This window comes from Aquarana catesbeiana, linkage group LG04 (genome assembly GCF_042186555.1).
Source record: "Aquarana catesbeiana isolate 2022-GZ linkage group LG04, ASM4218655v1, whole genome shotgun sequence".
Taxonomy (NCBI): domain Eukaryota; kingdom Metazoa; phylum Chordata; class Amphibia; order Anura; family Ranidae; genus Aquarana; species Aquarana catesbeiana.
The window spans coordinates 16,864,008-16,891,517 of record NC_133327.1 but is presented as its reverse complement, the minus strand read 5'-3'; the positions used below and the strand labels follow the sequence as shown (position 1 = coordinate 16,891,517).

Sequence of the window (27,510 nt, the reverse complement as noted above, 5' to 3'; positions counted from 1 at the left end):
AGCCAGCCAATGGGAGAGCTTAGAAATGATGTCATGGGGAGAGCCGGGGTAGTGGTGCTGATGCTGAGCGCTGGTTGTAAGGGATTTAATTCAGGGAGTACAGCTGGTACAAGCACAGTCTCCTAGCAGACAAAGGTGAGTACATCATGGTGATCATTGGAAGACGCATGTATGGGGAGCAGACATTGGATATTTTATTACGCGTTTAACTTTATTTAGTAAATCTGGTTCATTCCCTGAGGTCTCCGATGCTTGCTTGTGATGGAATGTTTGCGGTTGGTGAACGCTCAGCATTGTTGATGCATGTGGTGAACCATGCACCTCATAGTCTGACCATGTATGGTCGACCTTAGAACCTACTAAAACTATATGGGGAGCTACCCAAACTATCCAATCAGGCAGGCCCTTGAACCCACATACTTGTTGCTAGATCTAAAGGAGATTGAAATGTGTGCGGTGAGCTTAAGAGGCGAGGAATGAGGGCACTGTGTGCATGGTATGCGATCATGCCGGTATGTGTGGGCACTGCAAGGTAGGGTTAGGTGTATATTTGTGTGTATTGTAATGACCCCCCCGTAAATGGCATGGGATCATGCCAGTACATGTGGGCACTGCTAGATAGGGTTGGGTGTATCTTTGTGTGTATTATAAGGATCCCTCCTGTGAATGGCATTGGATCATGCCAGTATATGTGGGCACTGATAGGTAGGGTTGGTCAGGTGTATCTTTGTGTGTATTGCAATTACCCCCCCCCCCACTGTAAATGGCATGGGATCATGCCAGTATATGTGGGCACTGCTGGATAGGTTTTGGTGTATCTTTGTGTGTATTATAAGGACCCCCCGTGAATGGCATGGGATCATGCCAGTACATGTGGGCACTGCTAAATAGGGTTGGGTGTATCTTTGTGTGTATTATAAGGATCCCTCCTGTGAATGGCATGGGATCATGCCAGTATATGTGAGCACTGATAGGTAGCGTTGGTCAGGTATATCTTTGTGTGTATTGCAATTACCCCCCCCCCCCCCCCCCACTGTAAAAAATGGCATGGGATCATGCCAGTACATGTGGGAACTGATAGGTAGGGTTGGGTGTATCTTTGTGTGTATTGTAATGACCCCCCTCTGGGATCATGCCAGTATGTGTGGGCACTGCTTGGTAGGGTTGGGTGTATCTTTGTGTGTATTGTAATGACCCCCCTCTGGGATCATGCCAGTATGTGTGGGCACTGCTTGGTAGGGTTAAATGTATCTTCACGTGTGTTGTAATGATTCCCCCCCCCCCCCATCTGTGAATGGCATGGGATAATGCCGGCATGTGTGGGCACTGCTAGGTAGGGTTGGGTGTATCTTCATGTGTATTGTAATGAGCCCCGCCCCTCCCCCTCTGTGAATGGCATGCGATTATGCTGCTATGTGTGGGCACTGCTAGGTAGGGTTAAGTGTACCTTTACATGTGTTGAAATGATACCACCCCCCCAGCCCCCCCCCCCCCCAGTGAATGGCATGGGCACTGCTAGGTAGAGTTGGGTGTATCTTCGTGTGTATTGTATTGAGCTCCCCCTGTGAATGGCATGCGATTATGCTGGTATGGGTGGGCACTGCTAGGTAGGGTTGGGTGTATCTTCATGTGCATTGCAATGACCCCCTCTGTGAATGGCAAGGGAACATGCCGGCATGTGTGGGCACTGCTAGATAGGGTTGGGTATTGTAATGACCTCCCCTCACCCCTGTGAATGGCATAGAATCATGGCGGTATGTGTGGGCACTGCTAGGTAGGGTTAGATGTATCTTTATGTGTATTGGTCTGCTGGTCACAAAACCCGGCTTTTTGCAATAGTCAATGCCCTCCTGGACTAAAACCAGCCACCCAACTGAAAGGGTTACATTCATTCATCCCTGTGAGTTTACACCTAGGTAGGGCTAGGTGTGTCTTTCTTTGTCTAGGTCTGCTGGTCACCAAACATGGCTTTGTCCAAGCAGATAATGGCCTCCTGGCCTAAAACTAGCCACCTACCTGAAAGGGGTAACTTCTTATAGTTCTATACATTTGCCACCAAGGTATGGGTTGGTGTATCTTCATGTGCATTGCTCTGCTGGTCACAAAACAGGGCTTTTGTCATGCAACTGATGGCATTTTGGACTAAAACCAGACACCCAACTGAAAGGGTTAACTTCATACAAATTTTATATGTGTCACCAAGGTACGACATGGTGTATATTTGTATGTATTGCTCTGCTGGTCACCAAACTTGGCTTTGGCCAAGCAACTGATAGTATCCTGGACTACAACCAGCCACCCAACTGAAAGAGTTACATTCATACAGTTCTGTGTACTTAGCCCTAGGTAGGGCTATGTATATACAGGCACTGCTAGGTAGGGTTGGGTATATCTTCATGTGTATTGGTCTGGTGGTCACAAAACAGGGCTTTGGCCAAGCAGTTGATGACCTCCTGGACTAAAACCAGCCACCCAACTGAACGTGTTAAATTCATACTGTTCTGTGTATTTAGCCCTAGGTAGGGTGAGTGTATCCTTGTGTATTGCAATGAGCCCTCTCTGTGAATGGTATGGGGTCAAGCAGGTATGTGCAGGCATTGCTAAGTAGGGTTAAGTATATCTCCATGTGTATTGGTCTGCTGGTCACCAAGCTTGGCTTTGGCCAAGCAACTGATGGCCTCCTGAACTAAAACTAGCCACCCAGCTGAAAGGGTTACATTTATACAGCTCTGTGGATTTACAACTAGGTAGAGTTAGGTATATCCTTCTGTGTATTGTAATGAGCCCCTTCTGTGCATTGCATGGGATCAAGCTGGTATGTGCAGGTAGGGTTAGGTGTATCTTTGGGTGTATTGGTCTGCTTGTAACCAAACTGAGCTTTGGCCAAACAGCTGATGGCATATTGGACTAAAGCCAGCCACCCAACTATAAGGGTTGACTTCATACAGTTCTGTATATTTACCGCCAAGGTAGACTAGGTGTATCTTTGTATTGGTCTGGTGGCCACCAACAGCTGATGGTCTTCTGGACTAAAACTGCCACCCAACTGAAGGGGTTGCATTCATACAGCTCTGTGTATTTAGCCCTAGATAGGGTTAGGTATATCCTTCTGTGTATTGTAATGAGCCCCCTCTGTCAATGGCATGGGATCCAGCTGGTAGGTGCAGGCACTGCTAGGTAGAGCTAGGTGTATCTTTGTGTGTATTGGTCTGCTGGGCACAAAACTAGGCCTTGGCCATGCATGCAACTGATGGTATCCTGGACTACAACCAGCCACCCAACTGAATGGGTTACATTTATATAGTTCTGTGAATTTACCCCTCAGTAGGGCTAGGTGTGTCTTTGTATTGGTCTGGTGGTCACCAAAGCAGATAATGGCCTCCTAGACCTAAACCAGCCACCCAACTGAAAGGGTTACCGTCATACAGTCCTGTCTCTTTAACCTCTTGCCTACTCAAGGCGGTCCACTTAATTGCATTGCTGAAGTTGGTGTATTGCTATGTAGCCAACCATCTGTGAATAGCTCAGGTCCATGCTGGAATGTGTGACTACTGTTTGGTAGGGTTGGGTGTATCTTTGTGTGTATTGGTCTGCTGGTCACCAAACTGGTCTTTGGCCAAGCAGCTGATGGTATCCCGGACTAATACCAGCCACCCAACTGAAAGGGTAAAATTCATACAGTTCTGTGGATTCGCCCGTAGGTAGGGCTAGGGTTGTCTTTGTTCATATTGGTCTAGGTCAGTGATGGCGAAACCTTGGCACCCCAGATGTTTTGGAACTACATTTCCCATGATGCTCATGCAGTCTACAGTGTAGTTGAGCATCATGGGAAATGCAGTCCCAAAACATCTGGGGTGCCAAGGTTCACCATCACTGGTCTAGGTGGTCACCAAACTTGGCTTTGTCCAAGCAGATAATGGCCTCCTGGACTAACACCACCACCCAACTGAAAGGGTTACCTTCAAACAGTCCTGTATATTCTTGCCTACCCATTGGGAGTCTACTTTATTGTATTGCTTTGGGGATGATGCCAGGCTAATGTAATGGTATGTAGCCAGAAACGGCCAACAGGTCTAAAAGTGTGCAGGTGACACCGGCAAAAGGAACACCAGCTGGTTTAACTCTGTCATTTGATGATTGGTGTCTATTCAGCTGAGTGCAGTAGCCGGTTGGAATACGGGTTCCCCATTTTCACCGACTGATTTTCGATAAGAACATATTAGGTGGTCAACGGCTAAAGTAGCCTTAAGATGATTACGTCTTGAAGAACCACAGGTCCCAGCATGCTGTATGATGTAGATGTAGGATGTATATCTTTCCAGCAGCCGCAGGGCCACAGGGGGCACATTCCCCAATGTATGACCTCACCCTCTTAGGAATTATTTGTCCTCGTTAATTCATCTGGAGTATGATGTCACCGGTAGCTGGCAGGGTAACACCCTGCTCTATTCAAACCATGCAAGTCGAGGGTTTCCAAGTTCTCCACGATGGATCACTCCTCTGCCTGGGTGCAAAACAGGGGCGGCTCATCCCCCAACTACCAACTCACGCATAGGAAAACAGCTGGCGGCACACTGTGAAGTCCAGCACTTGTAGAACTTTATTATTCCAGGAGGAGATGCCCGAAGCCCCGCCTGGGAACTCCGCTGCTGACGCGTTTCACCCACCAATGAGCTTCATCCCAGGTTGTCTACGATGAACGATGAAATGCGTCAGTGAGAATGTCCCAGGCTTCGTGCAGATTGCCCTTGAATAATAAAGTTTTACAAAGCGTTGGGCTGTTTTTCTTTGGATCTGCTCAAACCGTGCTTCACCCTCTAAGACCGATCTTTAGGCGTTCTCAACAACGGGAGTCGAAGGTGACGTTCCTGATCATGTGACTGGCTGTGACTGGCTTGTACAGCGGTCCCCACCGGCTTCCAATTGCTTCCCTATACAGGAAGCTGTCAGTAAGTGCCCTTTCAGCATACAACAAGTGGTGCACCCAGGACACATACGTGTGGCACATGGGCTTCAAGGGCTTGTTCAAACCTGGTGCCGTGCAAATCGCATGTTTTCCCGCACAAAAACTCAGACGAGCACGGGTGACTTTGATTCTTAATGGAGACCCCATGCATCCGGTAAACGAACATGCATCTACCTACAGTACCGTGCAGTGTAGTGCGACGCGTTTCACATGCGTAGGGCACCCCTTTGAAATGAATGGTCTGACGAAATGCGTTGCACAGGAACAAACAAAAAAAAGTGTGCATTCAGGGGCCCCCACTGATACCAATGATGGGGCACTATTCCTCCCACTGATATCAATGATGGGGCACTATTCCTCCCACTGATGGGGTACTATTCCTCCCACTGATATCAATGATGGGGCACTATTCCTCCCACTGATGGGGTACTATTCCTCCCACTGATACCAATAATGGGGCATTATTCCTCCCACTGATGGGGCACTATTCCTCCCACTGATATCAATAATGGGGCATTATTCCTCCCACTGATACCATTAATGGTCACTATTCCTTCCACTGACACCAATGATGGGGCACTATTCCTCCCACTGACACCAGCAATTGTTTTCTCCCACTGATGCCAGGAAATTCTCTACCTCCGGCCCTTTTAGAGTCTGAAGGACAATAAAGTGGCCCCTTGTTTAGAAAGTTCGGAGACCTCTGTGATTCAGGCTACTTTCACACTGAGGCGCTTAGCCAGCGCCTTAAACCTTTTTCGGCCGCTAACGGGGGGTTAAAAGCGCCTCGCTAGTGGCCGAAAAGCGCCGCAAAAACTACGGTAAAGCGTCACTAAAAATAGCTGCGCTTTACCGCCGACGCCCGCCCGCCCCAGTGTGAAAGTGCCCTAAAGGGTTTATTTGAAAGAGGGGGAAGGGAGGTGCCAGGGATAGGCAAAATCTATGCAGATTAAATGCCAGCTCGCCAGCTCCTCACACCAGCCATGATCTGCTTGCATTGCATAGAGAAGCACAGAGGCCCAGTTTTATTCAAAAATGTCATTAGCAGGCCACCGCTCATCTCTATGCCCTTGGAGGACCAGAGTGATGTCATGAAGACACTTCCGGTTCTTGGGCCATATAAATATGTTGTGTTTTTTTTTTTTTTTTTCTTAAGGCAAAAGATAATTTTTTTTTTTTTTTTTTGATCTTTTGCTTTTAAGGTTAGAGGAGAGGTTTGGGGTCTTTTAGAAAAGAGGACCCGTCATGCTGAATTATTATCGCAAGGGTTTACATAAGTTGTGATAGCAATGATAGGGATCAAAATTGTTTTTTTTTTTTTTTTTTTAAAGGGACAGTGTAATGTAAATGTAAAAAAATGTAATAAAATAAATAAATATATAAATAAAAAATGTTTTAAAGCACCCCCGTCCCCGCCCTGTTGTTAAAGTGTATTTTCCCCTGAAAACATTGCGTTTGAAAAGCCGCAACCCAAAAAACGTGTAACATAAAAAATTGCAACGACCGCCATTTTATTCTTTAGGGTCTCTGTTAAAAAAAAAAAAAATATATATATATATATATATATATATATATATATATATATATATATTTATTTACTAATGTCATGCTTTTTATTTATATCATGCTTTAAAATTGTGTGAATGCATGGAATGGCGCCAAACTACGGTACCTAAAAATCAAGGGAGGTCTAGTTATTTGCTCCAAAATTACTTAGAAACCCCAAACATTATATATATATATATATATATATATATATATATATATATATATATATATATATATACAAAAAACTAGACCTCCCTTGATTTTTAGGTACCGTAGTTTGGCGCCATTCCACACGCAATTTTAAAGCACGACACGTTAGGTATCTATTTACTCGGCGTAACATCATCTTTCATATTGTACCAAAAAAAATTGGGGTATATATTATGTTTTTTCTTTTTAATTCATTAAAGTGTACTCTTTTTCCCAAAACATTTCATTTAAAAAAAAAAAAACACAGCGCATAAAAACCGCGTGACATAAAAAAATTGCAACGACCGCCATTTTATTCTCTAGGGGGCTAATATAGGGCTAATATATATATAATGTTTGGGGGTTCTAAGTCATTTTCTAGCAAAAAACTAGACCTCCTTTGATTTTTTTTTGAATAACCGTAGTTTTGGCGCCATTCCACGAGCGTGCGCAATTTTAAAGCATGAAAATTGAAACTGAAAAAAAACGCTGCGCGAAAACCATGTGACATAAAAAAAAATTGCAACGACTGCCATTTTATTCTCTAGGGTCTCTGCTAAAATATATATTTATATATATAATGTTTGGGGGTTCTAATTTTCTAACAAAAAACAAGCGCAAATCAACCAATGAAATTGCAGGTGTGGAGTTTTCAGGGGAGAATGTGATTGGTCGGTTGGGTTCTTAGACACTTTTGTATCCATGTAATAATGGAATAATAATGGAATGGTGTGTCGGTGGATCCGCCTGGTGCCTGCAGTGTGATGAATAATGGATTTCCTCCCAGCACAGCCCCCAGAACTCGCAGACACAATGCGTCTGTCATGCAGCCCTCCGATGGCGGCAGACCGTGTGCTGCCATAATCCCTCGCCGCCTTCCTTTTGTTTTTTTGCACAAACAACAGATGCCAACGCCTGGCACAGCCTGGCCCTCCCCGTCACCGATTGCTGCCCCGGGGAAAAGACAAGAGCGGGGTCCCTGGTAGCAAAAGGATTACAAAAAAAAAAAAAAAAAAAAAACCTGTTAAACTTTTTTTTTTTTTTAAATAAAGGTAATTGCATATTGTAGGAAACTGAACGCTATCGGTTTCGGGTTCACGTCCATTTTTAAATCTGACCTCCACATTGCACAGTTGTAGGGGCTCCTCTGCTGTACTGTAATGGATTTGCTGCACACTGTGAGAGACTCGCAATGTGCATTAGAAGCTGCAGAAAGTCGGATAGAGCCCCGCCTTGTTCCCTGGCTGAAGGACATCCAGCATCATCTAGTGCTTTCCTCCTCAGCTGGCCCCTCCCACCAGCCATGATCTGCCTGCATTACATAAAGAAGCACAGAGACCCAGTGAATGATGTCACCGGGTCTAATATAAGATATGTGATGAACATTTTATTCAAAAATAGAATTAGAGTGTTGATGAGGGGAAGCTGAGCTAGAGAAATATGGTAACCCTATGGGCTTGGGGTGGGGGGCAGGATAGGGATCAGGGTGGGGAGATAGCGATCAGGGTGGGAGGATAGGAATCAGGGTAATGGAATAGGGATCAGGGTAGCAGGATGGTAGGATAGGGATCAGGATGGTAGGATAGGGATCAGGATGGTAGGATAGGGATCAGGATGGGGGCAATAGGGATCAGGGTGGGATAGGGCAGGATAGGGATCACGGTGGGGAGATACCGATCAGGGTAGTGCAATAGGGATCAGGGTGGCAGGATAGGGATCAGGATGGTGGGATAGGGATCAGGGTGGTGGGATAGGGATCAGGGTAGCGGGAAAGGAATCAGGGTGGCGGGATAGGGATCAGGGTGGCAGGATAGGGATCAGGGTGGCAGGATGGGATCAGGCTGGTAGGATAGGGATCAGGATGGGATAGGGCAGGATAGGGATCAGGGTGGGATAGGGGCAGGATAGCGATCAGGGTGGCAGGATAGGGATCAGGGTGGTGGGATAGGGATCAGGGTGGCGGGATAGGGATCAGGGAGGCAGGATAGGGATCAGGATGGTGGGATCAGGATCAGGATGGTGGGATCAGGATCAGGATGGGGGCGATAGGGATCAGGATGGTGGGATAGGGATCAGGGTGGCAGGATAGGGATCAGGATGGTGGGATAGGAATCAGGGTGGTGGGATAGGATCAGGGTAGGGGGATAGGGATCAGGGTGGTAGGATAGGGATCGGGATGGGGGCAATAGGGATCAGGGTGGGATAGGGCAGGATAGGGATCAGGGTGGGGAGATAACGATCAGGGTAGTGCAATAGGGATCAGGGTGGCAGGATAGGGATCAGGATGGTGGGATAGGGATCAGGGTAGCGGGAAAGGAATCAGGGTGGCGGAATAGGGATCAGGGTGGCAGGATGGGATCAGGATAGTAGGATAGGGATCGGGATGGGGGGCGATAGGGATCAGGGTGGGATAGGGCAGGATAGAGATCAGGGTGGTGGGATGGGGATCAGGGTGGGGGGACAGGGATCAGGGTGGCAGGATAGGGATCAGGGTGGCAGGATAGGGATCAGGATGGTGGGATAGGGATCAGGGTGGCGGGATAGGGATCAGGGTAGCGGGAAAGGAATCAGGGTGGTGGGATAGGATCAGGGTAGGGGGATAGGGATCAGGGTGGCAGGATAGGGATCGGGATGGGGGCGATAGGGATCAGTGTGGGATAGGGCAGGATAGAGATCAGGGTGGTGGGATAGGGATCAGGGTGGCGGTATAAGGATCAGTATGGTGGGATAGGGATCAGGGTGGTGGGATAGGGATCAGGGAGGCAGGATAGGGATCAGGATGGTGGGATAAGGATCAGGATGGGGGCGATAGGGATCAGGGTGGGGGATAGGGATCAGGATGGTGGGATGGGGATCAGGGTGGCGGGATAGAATCAGGGTAGCGGGAAAGGAATCAGGGTGGCGGGATAGGGATCAGGGTGGCAGGATAGGGATCAGGGTAGCAGGATGGGATCAGGATGGTAGGATAGGGATCAGGATGGGGGGCAATAGGGATCAGGGTGGGATAGGGCAGAATAGGGATCAGGGTGGGATAGGGGCAGGATAGCGATCAGGGTGGCAGGATAGGGATCAGGGTGGCAGGATAGGGATCAGGGTAGGGGGATAGGGATCAGGATGGTGGGATGGGGATCAGGGTGGCAGGATAGGGATCAGGGTAGGGGGATAGGGATCAGGGTGGGGGGATAGGGATCAGGATGGTGGGATAGGGATCAGGGTGGCAGGATAGGAATCAGGGTAGGGGGATAGGGATCAGGGTGGCAGGATAGGGATCAGGATGGTGGGATAGGGATCAGGGTGGCGGGATAGGGATCAGGATGGTGGGATAGGGATCAGGGTGGCGGGATAGGGATCAGGGTGGCAGGATAGGAATCAGGGTAGGGGGATAGGGATCAGGGTGGCAGGATAGGGATCAGGATGGTGGGATAGGGATCAGTATGGCGGGATAGGGATCAGGGTGGCGGGATAGGGATCAGGGTGGCAGGATAGGAATCAGGGTAGGGGGATAGGGATCAGGGTGGCAGGATAGGGATCAGGATGGTGGGATAGGGATCAGGGTGGCGGGATAGGGATCAGGGTAGCGGGAAAGGAATCAGGGTGGCAGGATAGGGATCAGGGTAGCAGGATGGGATCAGGATGGTAGGATAGGGATCGGGATGGGGGGCGATAGGGATCAGGGTGGGATAGGGCAGGATAGAGATCAGGGTGGTGGGATGGGGATCAGGGTGGGGGGACAGGGATCAGGGTGGCAGGATAGGGATCAGGGTGGCAGGATAGGGATCAGGGTGGGGGATAGGGATCAGGGTGGCAGGATAGGGATCAGGATGGCGGGATAGGGATCAGGGTGGTGGGATAGGGATCAGGGTGGTGGGATAGGGATCCAGGGTGGCAGGATAGGGATCAGGGTGGGGGGATAGGGATCAGGATGGTGGGATGGGTATCAGGGTGGTGGGATGGGGATCAGGGTGGCAGGATAGGGATCAGGGTGGCGGGATAGGGATCAGGGTGGTGGGATGGGGATCAGGATGGTGGAATAGGGATCATTGTAGCGGGATAGGGATCAGTCATAGCAGACAATACACCCAATGATCATGTTCTGTATATAACGGTCCATGTAGGTCACCCCTGGTGGGCGGGGCCTCCTCTGACTCGGATCTCACAGATAACCTGTCATCAGTCAGAGAGGAGATTGGGGGAGGAAGAGTTCTGAGCGGAGATGAGTCACCTCCTCTTATCCTCACTGAGAAATCTGCAGCTCTGTAGTCAGCGGAACTCACAGCAAAGCCAACATCACATATGATCAGTACATGGAGGATCAGTTATGTACCTGTTACCTCTCACAACCATCACAATGCTCACCCTGACAATGCCTTCATCTGCTTTTCTCCCCAGAAGGACGGTGCCATCTTTGTTAAGGCATCATCCAGGTTTTCTATGAACTGACACGGTCATGTAAATCCTGGTACCTGTGCAGTTCTTGGATGTGTTCACAAATGTCGGACACAGATCAGCCCCTGCTGCAGTCTCTCCTCTTATGACTTGCATACAATGTTGCAGTCTGATCACTGGGGGGAGAGGAGGAAATGCTTCCTTCTGCCTCCTGCACATCTCCTGCATATCAAAGAGGTTTACATTATGTCTACAGGTGACAGGTTCACTATAAAGATGGGTTTACATCTACTTTATAATGGCAGATGATTTTTTAAGAAATAAAATATTGCTAAATATTATTATTATTATAATACATATAATATTAAATATTCTTCTTCTTCTTCTTCTTCTTCTTCTTCTTCTTCTTCTTCTTCTTCTTCTTCTTCTTAGTAGTAGTAGTAGTAGTATTCTTTTTATTGTTTATATTAGTAGTAGTAGTCGAAGAATTCATCTTATAATTAGTAGTAGTAGTATTTTTCTTCTTATTATTATTGTTATTATTATTATTATTATTATTATTATTATTAATAATAATAATAAGTATTATTACTAGTAGTAGTAGTATTCTTTTTATTGTTAATATTAGTAGTAGTCGAAGAACTCTTATAATTCTTATAATTGGTAGTAGCAGTAGTATTAGTAGTAGTAAACTTCTCCTTATTATTATTATTGACATTATTAAATTATTATTAATAATAATAAGTATTAATTATTAGTAGTAGTAGTAGTAGTAGTGTTAATAGTAGTAGACTTCTCCATCTTCTTCTTATTATTATTTTTCTTCTTCTTCTTCTTCTTCTTCTTCTTCTTCTTCTTCTTATTATTATTATTATTATTATTATTATTATTATTATTATTAATCAATAATAATGATAATTATTATTAGTAGTAGTATTAGTAGTATTCTTTTCTTCTTCTTCTTCTTAATATTAGTAGTAGCAGAATTCTTCTTCTTATAAGTATTATTAGTAGTAGTAGTAGTAGTAGCAGCAATAATAGTAGAATTCTCCATCTTATTATTATTTTTATTTCTATTAAATAATAATGATATTTATTGATATTAGATGTAGTAGTATTCTTTTTATTATTAATATTAGTATAGTAGTAGTAGAATTCTTCTTCTTCTTCTAATTAATATGATTATGATTATTATTATTATTATTATTATTATTGTTATTAGTAGTAGTAGTGGTAGTAAAATGTTCTTTCTTATTATTTTTCTTCTTCTTCTTCTTCTACTTAATATTATTATTATTATTATTATTATTATTAATAATAATAATAATAATAATAATAATAATAATACATATTTTATTATTATTATTAAAACATATTTTATTATTATTTTAAATATTATTATAGTATTAGCTAATTATTATACATTTGATATAAATAGTAATGTGCACTCACAAGGAAAGCACAGCAGTTCTTTCTTACTCCCATGTGCCTATAGTGAATTAGGATCTGATTGACTGATTGATTGGGATTACCATATGTTATCGTCGCACTTTGCGCTGCCTTGTAGGAGTCGTAGATCTAGTAGGTGTGTGGTATCGCGGGGCCGACGCAAAGAATGTTTTAATGTTTGTAAGTCCATTTGGTTACTTATCATTTGAGGGGAACAATCTACACAGTGATAAGTGACCTTGTTGCAGTCTTAGGCTTCCGCGTCTCCGATGGCGGTGAATGAATCGCTCATCAGATGATCTGTTTTTGCGTATAAAGTCAATTTTTTGGTATAAATATATGCACACGTGGTACTAATGGTAAAAAAACTTGATACTGATATGAAATGTTTACTCGATACAATAAAACCAACGCGTTTCGGCACAAGGGTCTTCTTCATCAGGGCTTAGACTTGTGGTATCAGGCTATCCACATGGTGGGCACAGGAATATGCTGATACTAGGCTTCTTTTTATTTTTTTTTATTTTTTTCACTTTAAAGGATCTTGTCCAGATTTAGTCACAATCTTATTGATTGAAGCCTGAAGAAGGGGGAGACCCTACCCCGAAACGGGTTGTATATTTTCTAAGAGCTGTGTTCAGATTAAGGGCAAAATACAAATCCAGTCATTAACCAGAGTGTACTGTCTCTCTCCCCAGGTGACATACCTCATTCTGTAGACCTCGCAGAGAACCAATCAACAACCTCAGCAATATGACACTAGCAGGTATGTCGTTCCCCCCCCCCCCCCAGTGTGATAAACGAATGACGACTTTGGTTAGGGAGCCTTTAATGACACGGTATCTGAATGCGCCTGCGTCCGTGACTTGGCATTAAAATGGTCTTCCAGTAGGAGGCGCTATTGGGGGAGGCGAAAGCGAATTTGGCTCCGCCTACACACTGCGCGCAGCATTGATTTGAAAATTGTTTGCTTAAATTTGTTTAGTTCATTGTCAGAATGTGTTTCATTTATTCAAATTGATTCGAATTGACCGAATTCGGTTAATTTGAACTCAATTCGACCAAATTCGGGAAAGTCGAAACAATTCAAATTCCATTTGAATCAAATTCCAATCTAAATTAAATTTATTCTATTTGAAATTCCAATTTTTGGAACATGGTTATATTCTTTCTATTCTATTCTTTTATTTTCTCTTCTATTCTTTTCTTTTCTATAATAGTCTATTCTTTTCTATTCTATTCAAATTCAAATGTATTGTATTCGAGATTTAAATTTCGGAAAACAGGTATATTGTTATATTTGTTTCTATTTTTTCTATTGTTTATTCTATTCCATTTTATTTTTTACGCTTTTATTTTATTTTCTATTCTATTCTATTATTTCCATATAAGTACCTGAAATAAAAAAATAAAAAAATATTCTATTCAAATTCAAGTATATTCTATTCAAAATTTGAATTTTGGAACATGGTTATATTCTTTCTATTGTTTTATTCTCTATTCTATTCTATTCTAATCTATTCTTTTTCATTCTATTCAAATTCAAATGTATTATATTCAAATTTTGGGAAATAGCTACATTCTTTCTATTCTATTCTACTGTTTTTATTGATATATATTTGTTTCTATTGCATGCTTTTCTATTTTATTCTATTCTTTTCTATTCTATTCTAATTTGAATTTATTCTGTTCGAATTTCGGAAGAAGGTCATATATTTTCTATTTTATTCTATTCTATTCTTTTTTTTTTCAATTCTATTCTTTTCTATTCTATTTTATTTTTTTTCCTATTATATTCTTTTCTAATTTATTCAAATTCAAATTTATTCTATTTGAAATTCGAATTTAAAAGATGTATATATTCTATTGTATTCTGTTCTATTAAGATTTTTATTCTATGCTATTCCTTTATTTTCTATTCCATTTTATTCTGTTCTTTTATTTTCTATTCTGTTCTGTTTAACTCTATTATATTCTATTGTTTTAGTTTCTATTCTATTTTGTTTTGTTTTACTATATTCTTTTTCTATTCTATTATTTTATTTTATTTTATTTTCTATTCCATTTTTTCCATTCTTTTATTTTCTATTCTGTTCTGTTTTACTCTATTATATTATATTATTTTATGTTCTATTCTTTTCTATTCTATTCTATTCAATTCCTTTATTTTGTATTCTATTTTATTCTCTTCGGAAATTCGACTTTCATCCGAAATTGTATTTCAAATCTCTACTGTGCTGTCAAGCTCCCGAATGGGATATCTAGCACAAAGTGGCCGGACAGAGTTATAAAACCTAGAGATGAGACATTTCAAATATGCGTATTCCATCTTTGTATTTAGCTGTTTGCTTCCTTTTTTGTTATTCACTGTCCACCCCCCTAAAGTTTTTCCCTAGTTATTCATGGAATGCTACTAAGCCATTCCCCCCCCCCAGATCGAATGTTATTCATTCATACAGAATAGAGTGAAGTAGGAAAATACTGCATTAAGGCCATATGTGATTGCCAGCTCCATAGATTGAGCTGACAATCAAAATGAAATAAGTATTTATTTACATAATCATCAGCTCCATCTATTGGCCATAATGTAGTATTTTCCTGATTCACTCTTGTTTGTTTGAAGGAAGGACATTCGACCTGGAGAGAAAATAGTCTACTTACATTCGATTTTGCCCCAGTTCTCACAGAACAACTGTACATGCAGTTTTTCCTGGACAAATAGCTTGCCTAATGTTCTATAAATACTGCCCTATATAACTACTAAAAGTGTGAGACTGTCCTAAACCTCCTTTATAACCCCTAAATTGATGGATATTGTTATAAAGGGTAATTATGTATGGGTTTAACCTATTCTTTTTCGTGCATTCATTCTTCATGTTGTGTATCTCTGGGGGGTGGGGGGCGGGGGTTGTCTCTTGTCTACATACATTATGCTAGAGGTGTCCCTCTTTGCCATCCCGGAAAGTTGGGAGATATCTTTTTGCTATGGCAGAGTTGAGAAGAAGGCAACCCTTGGTCTCATAATAAAGGGAGAACAGGTCAGGTGGCTATAGTAGGATACACAGGAAGGTGACCTGGCCCCCAGATCAGAGGTAGGCAAACTTTGGACCTCCAGCTTTTGCTTAACTACAAGTCCCATAAGTCATTGCAAGACCCTGGCAGCCACAAGCATGTCCCCCACAGGCATGATGGGACTTCTGCTACAGCTGGAGAGTCGTAGTTTGTCTACTTCTACAGTAAAGGTAGTAGGATGTGTCTTCAATGTCCGAAGACCCAAATCAGCACAATCTTCATCCATTTTTTTGTCTTCTTAAATTACTGCCAGCATTTAAGCCCTGATGAAGCCCCCGAAACACGTTGGAATTCTATTTTGTCATGTACAATAAAGATCTACCAGACATTCATCCCTTCTACATTCTTCAAAAGCGAGGTTAGAACTTGCAAAGGGCACCCCTGCTCTGATGACAGCTGTCTTTAGAGAAGTTTTCTTCAACTTCCTGTTATGTATCACGGACAGGAAGTCAAGGGAAGTCTCTCCCCAACAGGGCAGAGATGGCAAATAAAAAAAATACCCAATACGTAGTCTAATTGGACCTTTTATACACTTGATCATAATTTCTATGTGACTATACAGTACCAGCTTCAAGAAAGAAATACCCTAATGTTTCTGATTTTTCCCACAGCCTACAAAGAAAAGATGAAGGAGCTCCCTCTCATGTCCCTCTTCTGCTCCTGTTTTTTCTCTGATCCTTCAAAGAAACAATCCTACAAATATGATGGTAAGAACATTGTCTCTCCTTAATTCTGTGCCAATTTTTCTTTAGAAGGAGTGAAGAAAAGTAAACATTTCTGTTAAACTTCCTGCCCCTCACTTCCTGCCCTTCACTTCCTGCCCCTCACTTCCTGTCCCTCACTTTCTTTCCCTCACTTTGTTTCCTTCACTTCCTGCCCCTCACTTCTTGTGCCTCACTTCTTGACCCTCACTTTCTGCCCCTCGCTTCCTGTCCCTCACTTCCTGTCCCTCACTTCCTGTCCCTCACTTCCTGACCCTCTCTTCCTGCCCCTCACTTCCTTTCCCTCACTTCCTGCCCCTCAACTTCTGTCTCTCGCTTCCTGCCCCTCACTTCATGCCTCTCACTTTCTGTCCCCACTTCCTGCCCCTCATTTCTTGTCCCTCGCTTCCTGCCCCTCGCTTCCTGCCCCTCACTTCCTGCCCCTCACTTTCTGTCCCAGTAACTGACCCTCATTTCTTGTCCCTCGCTTCCTGCCCCTCTCTTCCTGCCCCTCACTGCCTGTCCCTCATCTTCTGTTCCTCGCTTCCTGCCCCTCACCTTCTGTCCCTCAATTTCTGCCCCTCGCTTTCTGCCCCTCACTTTCTTTCCCTCACTTCGTTTCCCTCACTTCCTGTTCCTTACTTCCTGCCTCTCACTTCTTGTTCCTCACTTCCTGACCGTCACTTTCTGCCCCTCGTTTCCTGGATCTTACTTCCTGCCCCTCACTTCCTGTCCCTCACTTCTTGTCCCTCACTTCCTGCCCCTCTCTTCCTACCACTCTCTTCCTGCCCCTCACTTCCTGCCCCTCACTTCCTTTCCCTCACTTCCTGCCTCTCACTTTCTGTCCCTCACTTGCTGCCCCCACTTCCTTTCCCTCACTTCCTTCTGCTCACTTTCTGCCGCTCACTTCCTGTCCCTCACTTCCTGCCCCTCAACTTCTATCTCTCGCTTCCTGCCCCTCACTTCATGCCTCTCACTTTCTGTCCCCACTTCCTGCCCCTCATTTCTTGTCCCTCGCTTCCTGCCCCTCGCTTCCTGCCCCTCACTTCCTGCCCCTCACTTCCTGCCCCTCACTTTCTTTCCCAGTAACTGACCCTCATTTCTTGTCCCTCCCTTCCTGCCCCTCTCTTCCTGCCCCTCACTGCCTGTCCCTCATCTTCTGTTCCTCGCTTCCTGCCCCTCACCTTCTGTCCCTCAATTTCTGCCCCTCGCTTTCTGCCCCTCACTTTCTTTCCCTCACTTCGTTTCCCTCACTTCCTGTTCCTTACTTCCTGCCTCTCACTTCTTGTTCCTCACTTCCTGACCGTCACTTTCTGCCCCTCGTTTCCTGGATCTTACTTCCTGCCCCTCACTTCCTGTCCCTCACTTCTTGTCCCTCACTTCCTGCCCCTCTCTTCCTACCACTCTCTTCCTGCCCCTCACTTCCTGCCCCTCACTTCCTTTCCCTCACTTCCTGCCTCTCACTTTCTGTCCCTCACTTGCTGCCCCCACTTCCTTTCCCTCACTTCCTTCTGCTCACTTTCTGCCGCTCACTTCCTGTCCCTCACTTCCTGCCCCTCAACTTCTATCTCTCGCTTCCTGCCCCTCACTTCATGCCTCTCACTTTCTGTCCCCACTTCCTGCCCCTCATTTCTTGTCCCTCGCTTCCTGCCCCTCGCTTCCTGCCCCTCACTTCCTGCCCCTCACTTTCTGTCCCAGTAACTGACCCTCATTTCTTGTCCCTTGCTTCCTGCCCCTCTCTTCCTGCCCCTCACTGCCTGTCCCTCATCTTCTGTTCCTCGCTTCCTGCCCCTCACCTTCTGTCCCTCAATTTCTGCCCCTCGCTTTCTGCCCCTCACTTTCTTTCCCTCACTTCGTTTCCCTCACTTCCTGTTCCTTACTTCCTGCCTCTCACTTCTTGTTCCTCACTTCCTGACCGTCACTTTCTGCCCCTCGTTTCCTGGATCTTACTTCCTGCCCCTCACTTCCTGTCCCTCACTTCTTGTCCCTCACTTCCTGCCCCTCTCTTCCTACCACTCTCTTCCTGCCCCTCACTTCCTGCCCCTCACTTCCTTTCCCTCACTTGCTGCCCCCACTTCCTTTCCCTCACTTCCTGCCGCTCACTTTCTGCCGCTCACTTCCTGTCCCTCACTTCCTGCCCCTCACCTTCTGTCCCTCGCTTCCTGCCCCTCACTTCATGCCCCTCACTTTCTGTCTCCACTTCCTGCCCCTTATTTCTTGTACCTCGCTTTCTGCCCCTCACTTTCTGTCCCCACTTCCTGGCCCTCGTTTCTTGTCCCTCACTTTCTGCCCCTCTCTTTCTGCCCCTCACTTCCTGCCACTCACCTCCTGTCCCTCACTTCCTGCCCCTCACTTACTGCCCCTCACTTCCTGTCCCTTACTTCCCTGCCCCTCACTTCCTGTCCCTGTGACACCCTGTGACAGAAAGATAAGAAATGAAGAGAGATGTTGCCACCAGGGTAGGAATATATAGACAGTAATAGTAACCTGAAGAAAATGTAACCCTTTCACATTTTATGAAAAATCAGCATTCTGTGTCCCTACAGTAGAGATTTCTCATCCCTTCACAGAGACATAAAAAAGAATATGGATGCATAATGTGGATAATGCTAATAAATATACACCTATAAAAGCACCATCCCTATTGAAATCATGAGACTTTTTTCCTCTTTTAAGCCCCTTGGTGGGGGAGGAACAGCCTATAAAAGGGCTTTAACTGTGCCAAAATAGGGGTCAAAAACACAATACCAATAAATCTTTATTACAAAGATTTAAAAAAATAAAAAATAAAAATATGTGTCATGAAGATTATTGTAGGCCATATCAACAGCTGTCATATAACCTGTGTAATAAAGGCATGCTAGATCAACGCGTTTCACTCATTGTGCTTCTTCAGGATCTATGACTGTATACAAAAAAAACGGTATGGCTGTATAAATATAATCATAGACATAATAACAATATTGTAAATTCATATGCTGTATATTGCAATGTAAATCGTTAAAATAAAGAGCTTAGGTTTTATTGGTATTGTGTTTTTGACTCCAATTTTGACATAATTAAAGTCCCATAATATGCGGCTCCTCCCCATCGAGGGGATTGAAGGGAGAAAAAGTGTTTAAAAAAAAGAATATGCTACATTTTAGCTGGTATATTCAATGTATATTTATATTATATGGGCACCTGACCATCCAACCTACACACACATATTGTTTATACTTGTATATATCCCATTCAAAAAACCATGGGCTTTAATATGGAGTTTGTCTTCCACAGCCTCTACTCTTCAGTGAAGGCTTTCCACAAGATTTTGGAGCGTGGTTGTGGGAATTTACACCCATTCAGCCAAAAAAGTATTTGTGAGGTCAAGTCCCGATGTTGGATTACAAGATCTGGCTTACAATTGGTGTTCCAACTCATTACAAAGGTCTTCAGTAGGGTTGCGGTCATGTACCAATGTTGGATGAGAAGGCCTGGGTCAAGATTATGGTTCCGATTCATCCCAAAGGTGTTCAGTAGAGTTGAGGTCAGGTACCAATGTTGGATGAGAAGACCAGCGGGGAGCATTGATACTCAGCGGGGAGCTTTGATACTCAGCGGGGAGCATTGATAGCTTCAAGAAACTATTAGATAAGCACCTGAATGACCGCAACATACAGGGATATGTAATGTAATACTGACACATAATCACACACATAGGTTGGACTTGTTGGACTTGTGTCTTTTTTCAACCTCACCTACTATGTAACTATGTAACCTGGCTCACAATTGGTGTTCCAGTTCAACCCAAAGGTGTTCAGTAGAGTTGAGGTTGGGTACCAATGAGGGGTGAGAAGACCTGGCTTATAATTGGGGTTCCAATTCATTCCAAATGTGTTCTGTAAGGTTGAGGTAAGGTAATAATTTTGGATGAGAAGACCTGTCACACAACTGGTGTTTTAATTCAACCAAAAAGTTGTTTAGTAGGGGTAAGGTTGGGTACCAATATTGGATGAGAAGACCTGGCCCACAATTGATGTTCCATTTATCTCAAAGGTCTTCAGTAGGGTTGAGGTTGGGTATCAACATTGGATGAGAAGACCTGGCTCACGATTGGTGTTCCAATTTATCTCAAAGGTCTTTAGTAGAGTTGAGGTTGGGTACCAATATTGGATGAGAAGACCTGGCTCATGATTGGTGTTCCAATTTATCGAAAAAGTGTTCTGTAGGGTTGAGGTCAGGGATCTGTGCAGGATCTCTACACCAAACTGGTCCTTTACGGAGCTGGCTTTATACACAGGGGCACATGCTGGAAAAGGTCTTCTCCAACTATTACACAAGGTGGGAAGAGCACACTTGTCTGCAATGTCTTTGAATGCAGTAGTATTAACAGTGCCCTTTACTGGAAATTTCTGAACGCAATCTTTGGAGGGGGTCCACATACATATATATTTGCCATATAGGTAGGTGTGATGGTCAGGTGTCAACAAAATTTTGGCCATTAGTGTATGCTAACATGCAAAAAAAGTATCCTAAACTGTGTTATCCTTGTCAAATTAATTATTCATTGTAAAAATGATTATGTTTTCATGAATGTGTGACTGCCTATCAGAAATACACCATTCAAATTAAACTATCCTGTTGATTCATACCATTGAAGTTTCCAATTCTCCATCCCCAGCAGATACAATTGACCTCACATGGTGTGTCATCTCAGACATGGAAGTCATAGAATTAAACAAACGAACTTCTGGTCAAGCCTTTGAGGTCATCCTAAAGCCGCCTTGCTTTGATGCCGTCCCAGAGCTCAATGCCTCACTCCCCCAGCGCCGGGACCCATCACTGGAAGAGATCCAGAAAAAACTTGAAGCTGCTGAAGAAAGACGTAAGGTAAGCGGGAATGGGTTAACAAGCAGGTTGGTCGAAATGCAAACCGAATTCAATAATTGTTTTAAAAACGGTATCTACTAAGTTGGGTGAAAGTTTCAAAAACATTTTTGTTAAAGTTTTAAAATAAAAGTGTCTAGAGGTCTTTTTTCAATTTTATATAGTTACATAGTTAGTGAGGTTAAAAAAAGACACTAGTCCATCTAGTTCAACCAACAAAAACTGAACAAGAATTTTCAAATACCCTGTTTGTCTGGCGGCACTTTCATATCAGTTGCTGCCCCAGAGGAGCTTACAGTAATGTTTCACTGTCACAGTTAAGAAGACAAGCATTCTATCTCTAATGCCAGTTTGGGTGTAGGTTGACCTACTGTCAAACCATGAGAGGGAACAGGGGCAATTCGATAAACCAACAAAAACATGGTTTGAACCCAGGACCCCAACACTTCAAGACAGCAGTCCCAACTACTGCAAAATGCTGGATTTTTGACCAGGATGGCCATCATTTAGCTATGTTTCATGTAATTCTCCAAAAACCTGGCACACCACTAGACCATAGGTCCACCCAGAACTGAGTGGCTATTAACTAGCATTAAAACATCCAGACTTCTCTATCCCATAAGGTTACGAAGACTGACTTTCTTGATACTACTTGATCGGTCAACCCACTATCCTTATAAGTTCAGCTCAGAAGGTCTCACAAGCTCCTCCTAGCACGTACAACTTTCTATCCATGATTAACAGCCTGTAAGCCACTTGAAAATGGCCCCTATTTGTTTGGGCCCTTACTAGGGAAATTCACTCTTTCTTTTTTTTGCCCTGGTGACCAGAGTCACCGGGAGTCAAAAAAGAAAGAAAATCTAAAATAAACCGGAGTAGAGGATTCCTGTTATGGTGGCAGTAAATATTTGCCTTACCTTAGAGACATCTCCTGTTAGTTTCTGTTGTATTTTAAGACAAGTAAAGGAAAACCTACGCAATGGGACACATTGTTGACTGAGTTGTTCTGAGACAAATGCCCTGCATAAACTCTGAATATCTTGTTGCTCTAATACAGTGGTCTCAAAACTGCGGCCCATTGCTTTCTTTTACCTGGCCCTTGGGGCACTATTTCATCCACTGACACCAACGATGGGCCATAATTCCCCCCACTGTTCCCACAAAGGGGCACAATTGTTCCCACTGACACCAACAACATGGCAAAATTCCTCCCACCGATACCAACGATGGGGCACAATTCCTTCCACTAACACCCATGATGAGGCACTATTCCTCCCAATGACACCAACGATGGGGCTGTGTTCCTCCCACTGGCGCCAATGATGGGGCACTATTATGCTCAGTGGCACCAATGATGGGGCAATATTCCTCCCACTAGTACCAATGATGGGGCACTATTCCCCCATTAGCACCAATTATGGGGCACTATTCCTCCCACTGACGCCATTGATGGGACACTTTTCCTCCCAATGCCGCCAATGATGGGGCACTATTCCCCCCACTGATACCAACGATGGGGGGCTTATTCCTCTCAGTGACGCCAATAATGGGGCACTATTTCTCCCAATGACACCAATGAAGGGGCACAATATCTCCCACTGATACCAACAATGGGGCACTATTATTCCTCCCAATTATACCAACGATGGGGCACTATTCCTCCCACTGACATCAATGATGGGGCATTGTTTGCTCCCACTTATGCCAGGGAATTTTCTACTCCTACCGGCCCCCCTAAAGTATGGAGGACAGTAAACTGGCCCTTTGTTTAGAAAGTTTGGAGACCCCTGCTCTAATACTTTAAACACTTTGATCATTTGTAAAAAATATCTTCAAAGTCTGGGGAGTGGTGGTGCCCACAAAACCTTATTCCATGCCATGGGAATGGAAATTTTACTGGAATATTCAGAAACGGCTGATTATTCAGAAATAGAAATGTAAACTAAGGGGAAAGCTTGTTGTTTTTTTTATTTATATGTCTAAATATATTATGTCTAAATAAATTATTTCAGTTTTAATCACTTACTATTCAATAGAATACACAGTGGGGGTGCAGGAGTGATATGAACCTACCTATATTAGAGATACAACACTGTTTTTCATGATACTTTTTTGCATGTTCACTAACTGGTAGATTTTAAGGACAAGCTTTCCTCGGTCTACACTCTTCTCAATCCGAGAAAGAATATTGTTTGGACCAAGAAGAAGGGGATGGACCCACTGAAAGCTTGTCCTGAAAGAGCAAATTAAAAAGGTATCATTGATAGTACTCAGCTATGTTGTTTCAAGTGCACTAATAGGGCTACAATAAATGTAAGGATTATAGATTCTAATCCCTTCTCCTTTCTCTTCAGTGCCAGGAAGCCGAGCTCCTCAAACACCTGGCAGAGAAGAGGGAACACGAGCGTGAGGTCATTCAGAAAGCCATTGAGGAGAACAACAACTTCAGCAAAATGGCCAAAGAGAAGCTGACCCAGAAAATGGAGGTCAACAAGGAGAACAGGGAGGCCCATCTAGCTGCTATGATCGAACGTCTGCAGGAGAAGGTTAGTTAAAGGTTAGTTAAAGATGTGTCTCACATTCTAAACTTTTATTCAAATTGTTTAATTTCTTCATGCTCGCTGTCCTCACCTTTGAGAACATGAAATTGAGGCTGTCGTTGCCAGAAAAAATCTTGGTAGCAGGTCCCTGAAAATGAAGAGGTATTTTACTTACCTACAGGGATGAGCTCAGGTGTGTTCAGAAAGCTGTCACCTGTACTGGGCTAAAGATCAGCAGCCAAGTCTTCCTCAACAGTCACACTTACACATGTCACAGAAGATTGGCCTAGTACAGGTAGCAACTTCCGGTAGGCTTGCTCTAGGATCCAAAATGCCTGAGCTCTTCACTACTTCTCCTATCTGTGCTTCAACTTCCATCATACTCTTCAGGGTTCAACACTTCTTGGAGTGTTCACCTCCTTGTGCTATGATTCCATCAGTTGAGTCCTAGGTCGCTTCTATGTCCTGGAGGAGGATGTCCAGAGGATGAAAGCACAGAGTGATGAAGGGGACACGGGCATCCAATTCTTCTGAAAGTGTTGAATTCTGAAGGGACTGAGGAAGAGTGCAGTAATAAACCATCAAGGAGTAACCATCACTTTGGCTTTGACATTGTTGCTTTAAAATACCGTAGTTATATTTTCGTCATTTCCCTGTCTGCAATTGAGCCATCCTTTCAGGTTAACTAAATTCTTGGTGGCGCTACGGTGCCACCAAGAAATACTTCTACGATCTTATGTGTTATTTCTTCTATTGCTACAAGTGACATTGCCCGACTGGCTTTAATGACCTGTTCTAGCCAATCAGCATTGCAAAGTGCTGAGGTCGTTCATGGTGGTTTCAAGACTTTCAAGACTGGAAAACCACCAAAGCAACCAAAAATCCCAAGCTCAGCCGAGGCGATGTGCATTGCCTTTGTCAAGGATATTGCTTTCTTGAAAACAGAATGATCTTTACAGACTACTAACGCATATCACAGGAGGCTTCTCCAGCCACGGTCAGGACAATGGGTGGGAGAACAGCTAAGTCTGTTATATGTTGTGTACATTTTTATCTAAAGTGAAGTATTCCTTTAAAGATGAACTTAACTCCTGTTCTTAAACATTTAAAGTCAGCAGCTGCAAATACTGTAGCTGCTGACTTTTAGCAAAAAGGTACTTACCTGCCCAGGAGCCCAGCATTGTCTTCACCAGGCTTGGATCTCTACTGCTTGACCCTATTCATGGGATCTGCAGAGGCAAGGTCCACCCAAGTACTAGGTGGACCCTATTCTTCAGGGGACCTGCAGAGGCAAGGTCCACACCCAAGTACTAGGTGGACCATATTCTTCAGGAGACCTGCAGAGGCAAGATCCACACAAATGCTAGGTGGGGATCCCCCAAACAGAGACCCCATAAGAGGGGAAGAACCTGCCCATAAGGCCAAGAAGTGAGCACACAAAATGTGAAGCCCACAAATAAAACGCACAGGATGTACACTTGATCCTCTCCTGAAGAGAAAGGACCCTTGCTCTAGTACCCCGGGGTGCAAGACTCCTGATGGGGACTGGGTTATTCGTGGTCCACTCAACCAAAACCAGGTAGACTCTATTCTTCAGGGGACTTGCCAAAGCAAAGTCCACCCAAGAACTAGGTGAACCCTATTCTTCAGGGGACCTGCAGAGGCAAGGTCCACCCAAGTACTAGGTGGTCCCTATTCTTCTTCAGGGAACCTGCAGAGGTAGGGTCCAACCAAGTGCTAGGTGGACCCTATTCTTCTTCAGGGGTCTTGCAGAGGCAAGGTCCACCCAAGTGCTAGGTGGACCCTATTCTTCTACAGGGGACTTGCAGAGGTAAGGTCCAACCAAGTGCTAGGTGGACCCTATTCTTCTTCAGGGGACTTTTCAGAGGCAAGGTCCACCCAAGTACTAGGTGGGGATCATCCAAAAGGAGACCCCATAGGAGGGGGAGAACCTGCCCATAAGCCAATTGCTCCACCCCCTCAAGACTTTTCAGGGCATGCACACACTCAAAATTAACACCAGCTGCAATAAAGAAATGAGCACACAAAATGTGAAGCACACAAAAAAGGGTGTACACTTGGTACTGCTCCAAAGAGAAAGGACACTGGCCCTGTTGCCCCAGGGTGAAAGACTCCTGACAGGGACTGGGCTACTCGTGGTCTACCCAGCCAATACCAGGTGGACCCTATTCTTCAGGTTTCCTGCCAAAATCATACTAATGATGCTGAAATGAATACATGTACAGAGGAAGTGGCTGAGAGAGGTTACAGGAAATCAGCAGCACTGAGATACAGCTTTTTTTGCTTATGATTACGATACCCAGGACATTAACAAATGCCATCCAACTGGAGGCTACATGCACTTTAAGCAGGGTGATTGCATGCCCTAACGTACAGATTGCCAATAGAGGGAGCAGTTACAAAACTGACTATAAAATACAGTATAATAATTAAAATATGAATAGGCAAGCATGTAAAAGTATAAAAGAATCAAGAATATGTTCTAGTAATGCAAAATGCGATACTCTGATCTCCCACTAATTGCCAGTGACTTGTTTCCTCTGCAGGATAAGCACGCAGAAGAAGTTAGGAAAAACAAAGAGCTGAAGGAAGAAGCTTCCAGGTAGAAGGTGGTGGCTTTATACAATTTGGACTGAGGACTCCACGGGGTGCCTGAACTGCCCAGCACAATAATAAGCAACCGAGACTCTTTTATTGCTTTTTTTTTTTTCCTTTCTTTGTTTGTGAATGTTAAAGAGATGACCGGCAAAAAAAAAAAAAAAAGTCGCCTTTTTTTCGGAGAAGCTTAGGTATGGGAATTTTGGGAGGATGTAACGGGAGGGGTCGACCATCTCATCCGCAAAGACCTAAAGAATCGTACCCTAGGAACCCAGGCTTCGATGTGTTGCCACCGTGTCACTACGCATATCATACCATACTAAACAAAAAAATTAAAATGAAATAAGCCAGCTTGCCGCGACGGGAGCTGCGAACGGCGGTTTCCTGCTGCCGCAGAGCACACAAGTTAACCGTTGTCTATACCTGCTCTAGGAAAGGCTGTTTAATGGCACTGATTTTATATGTCTACCATTGTATTGTCAATACATGATGATTTTCCCGTTTATCTATCTGCCTCTGCGTCTCATTATTTACCGTACTTGCCTGTTGATTTTTTTTAAGCCTAAAGGAGCATTCTGTTGAAATCAGTTAGAAATGAATTTTAATCTTTTTAGATTTTGCCTTCCCTGGTTTCTCTTATTTCCCGTCTGGAGGAGCGGGCATTCCATTTGCACGCAGACCACCCAGGTAACATCTACAACCAGTGCCGGGACAAGTTCATCCAGTGCCCAGGGCAAAGATGCCAAATAACAACCCCCCCCCTTTTCATTATGTACAAGCTTAGGAGGATGAGGAGGGGGAGAGCACAGCTCACACCTCTTCCCGGCTCTCTCCTCCTTTCCTATCCGCTTGCAGCGCTGGACTGACAGAAGTATTGACCTGTTGTCACCACTCCTTATAAACTCGCTGAAACCAGGGTAGCAGCCCCTTTTGCCCACCCCATGTCCCGGCCCTGCCCACAAGTGATGCTGAGCCTCCACGATTGAAAAAAAAAACTGAAATTCAAATAATGAAAGGGACAGGTTAGAGACAGTCAGGCTGGGGAGCTGGGGAGGAAAGCGCTAGAAGATACCGAATGTCCTCCATTCAAGAAATGAGACTGAATAGCTGCAACTTGTGAGAAGCTCATGGAGATGTTTGCAACAATACCTCACACGGGTGGCACAATTGGTGT

General features: G+C 44.2%; 1 protein-coding gene across 2 annotated transcripts; it reads left to right on the top strand.

The window, feature by feature from the left end:
- STMN4 (stathmin 4) lies at nucleotides 1-26,843 on the top strand. Of its 2 annotated transcripts, none has more exons than XM_073624876.1 (6): nucleotides 1-135; nucleotides 13,237-13,304; nucleotides 16,222-16,317; nucleotides 20,972-21,180; nucleotides 23,532-23,723; nucleotides 26,285-26,843. In XM_073624876.1, exons 2-6 carry the CDS (start codon nucleotides 13,292-13,294, stop codon nucleotides 26,342-26,344), a joined length of 570 nt encoding a protein of 189 aa, XP_073480977.1. In that variant the 5' UTR covers nucleotides 1-135; nucleotides 13,237-13,291; the 3' UTR covers nucleotides 26,345-26,843. The 2 variants fall into 2 exon arrangements, with proteins under 2 accessions (XP_073480977.1, XP_073480978.1); XM_073624877.1 differs by having other exon boundaries at nucleotides 23,532-23,734.
- Nucleotides 26,844-27,510: the final 667 nt, after the last annotated feature.